This window comes from Fusarium graminearum, chromosome 1 (assembly GCF_000240135.3).
Source record: "Fusarium graminearum PH-1 chromosome 1, whole genome shotgun sequence".
Classification (NCBI taxonomy): Eukaryota; Fungi; Ascomycota; class Sordariomycetes; order Hypocreales; family Nectriaceae; genus Fusarium; species Fusarium graminearum.
The window spans coordinates 1,427,115-1,429,414 of NC_026474.1; the positions used below are offsets into that span (position 1 = coordinate 1,427,115).

Genomic DNA, 2,300 nt, shown 5'->3' on the forward strand with positions numbered 1-2,300 from the left:
TTCTAAAGTGGAAGTCAACCGCATATTCTAATCGACGTCGCAATCGCAATCGCATACGCAACTCCCGTCGCATAACTGGTCCAATTTTCGAAACAGTTCCTGTAGCAAAGCTTGTCAATGTTTAAAGGTAGCTCATCTCATTGTACATGAATGAGCTACACTTGGACTGCTGCAGTTTTTGTAAAGCTTCATCATCGCCAATCCAATTGATCTAGTCATTTCAATCCCATCTTAATCGCTACCACCCATCTATCTATCTGTCTCTTATCACGCCTCTTATACTCTTATCGCTACAACACCCCCCGCCAGCAAGCTATCGCACATGGTGGGGTCAAGATGCCGCCTCGATCTGCTTTAACGTCGTCCTTCTCTATCACAGACTCCAACAATGAGGTAGTCTGCCCTCTTCGCAATCAAGATGGCTCAAGCTGTCGCAAGAGATGCATTGGTGTAAGTCTCTAGATGGTTTGCTTTTGCCAGCCGCTCTGCTTTATCCTGCCTGCCTGCCCTCCATCTGTTCTTGAACTACCAATGCTGCGCCCACCCGCCATGTATCGTCATGTCTCACCACTCACCTCGCATATTCCCCAAGTTGGCAAGCATATTCCCGTAGCACAATGCAACGGTACCGATTTGATTCTAAATGCCTAATTGCAGGAAAAGAGGTATCGCTCCATGCAGGAGCATATCCGTCGCGCGCATCCCGAGCATTACATTTCCAAGCTACCAGCTACCGAAGAGAGCTTCTTGTTGATGATTAATACTCCTCCGTCGGAGCGCCGACCTCTTGATCAGACCTCAGCTCCAAATGCTCAGGGTTTGTCACACTCTCAGTCAAGCCTGCCCCCGCCCATTGACCACCTTCAAGGTTTTCATGAGAGACACAACTACCACCGCGACGACTCGAGCAATCCGGGCACGCCGCGCCTTATAGATGAATACACTAACGGTGGGCCGGTCTCTGGTCCAATGCTGGGTACTGCCAGCGCAGCGGCAGCATTAGCCGAACTTCACGGCGTTAAAAGCGAACGTGAGATGGATATGGATGGTGTAAGTGGTGTACTTGATAATACAATCCAACCCAGCACAGACTAATTATGCGTAGGAATATTATTCAGATATGGATGTTCGACGTAGACCACGAACCTCCATTGAACTACCGCCGCTCAATCTTCCAAACCACGACATTACTAGCGACCCTTACTCCTCTGCCAAGGCTAACAGACAGCGCGACTTTCTTCCTTCCATTCTTGCAAACTCACCTCCTGGAAGATCATCTACTCTCCCACCTCTTCAACGCCCTATTGGTCCTAACCGTCCCCGCAAACAATCCGTAACAAAGAGAGGAAGGGAGTCTCACCATAAGAAGAAAACCTCAAAGGGAACAGCAACTGACTGGTTACGTCGGATACAAAATGAGGAGCGTTACAGGCCAGGTAATGATCGGAAAGCTCTTTCGGCCGAACCATCCGCAGACTTTGGGAAGCGATGGGAGGATCTCATCGATGCAGCTGACCAGGCTGCATCTGCTGCTGGTGATATTGATGAAGACCGCACTCCTGTAAGTCGTCGTCTGTTGCATTTGCGTCGAGGTTCATACACCAACTAACAAATAATGAAAAGGTCCCTCAATCTCCAGTTTCAATGCATAGGTCATCATTGCCGCCCTTTTCTCACCAGCCACAATTCCAACCAGCGAGTTACCAGGCCTCACCACTCCAGCAGGCACTTACGCCCCCGTCCTATAGCCAGGACACTATAGATCCATTTCCTTCAGTTGAAAGTGGCGAAAACTTCCATATGGGGACCCGGGGGCTTTCTGACTCGTCACCGACATACTCGGCCCAAAACATTCAGATATACTGCGCTGCATGTCAAGGCTTTTCTCTACTCAAGGATTCATACGCATGTACAGAATGCATCTGCGGTCTTTGTCCGACTTGTGTAGAGGTCCTCATGACAGAGCACGGAGCAAGAAGGAAGTGTCCACGCTGTGCTACAATTGGCGGACGGTTCAAGCCTTTCCAGCTCGACATCAGATAAGGGACTTTGAGGGAGTCACTTTTCATTCTATCAAGATTTACGCATAAGGGATACCCTACAACGGTTAACATCACATTGGTACGGCGTTATGGCATATATGACAGAAGTCAAACAATCTTGTTTACGAGCAAGATGGCGAATTATGATATAGGACTGGTCTCAACTGTGCCAAGCGACGGTTCGTTCATTTATTACGTTTTGGGAAAATTGCTACATGGGAAATTGGGTAAAGGAGTTTTTGATTTTATTTTATTTTT

The 2,300-nt window shown here is 48.3% G+C and overlaps 1 protein-coding gene across 1 annotated transcript; it reads left to right on the plus strand.

Annotated features, from left to right (window-relative positions):
- Positions 1 to 2,040, plus strand: FGSG_00445 (uncharacterized protein). Its single transcript, XM_011317812.1, has 3 exons — positions 1 to 450; positions 658 to 1,050; positions 1,106 to 2,040. The coding sequence occupies exons 1-3, from the start codon at positions 337 to 339 to the stop codon at positions 1,607 to 1,609; spliced, it is 1,011 nt and encodes a 336-aa protein (XP_011316114.1). The 5' UTR covers positions 1 to 336; the 3' UTR covers positions 1,610 to 2,040.
- Positions 2,041 to 2,300: the final 260 nt, after the last annotated feature.

Bases quoted from the DNA above. Each gene is read 5' to 3' on its own strand.
- FGSG_00445 (XM_011317812.1), top strand. From the start codon at position 337: ATGCCGCCTCGATCTGCTTTAACGTCGTCCTTCTCTATCACAGACTCC. The intron at 451-657 runs GTAAGTCTCTAG...GCCTAATTGCAG, and splicing joins GTCGCAAGAGATGCATTGGT to GAAAAGAGGTATCGCTCCAT. The intron at 1,051-1,105 runs GTAAGTGGTGTA...AATTATGCGTAG, and splicing joins GTGAGATGGATATGGATGGT to GAATATTATTCAGATATGGA.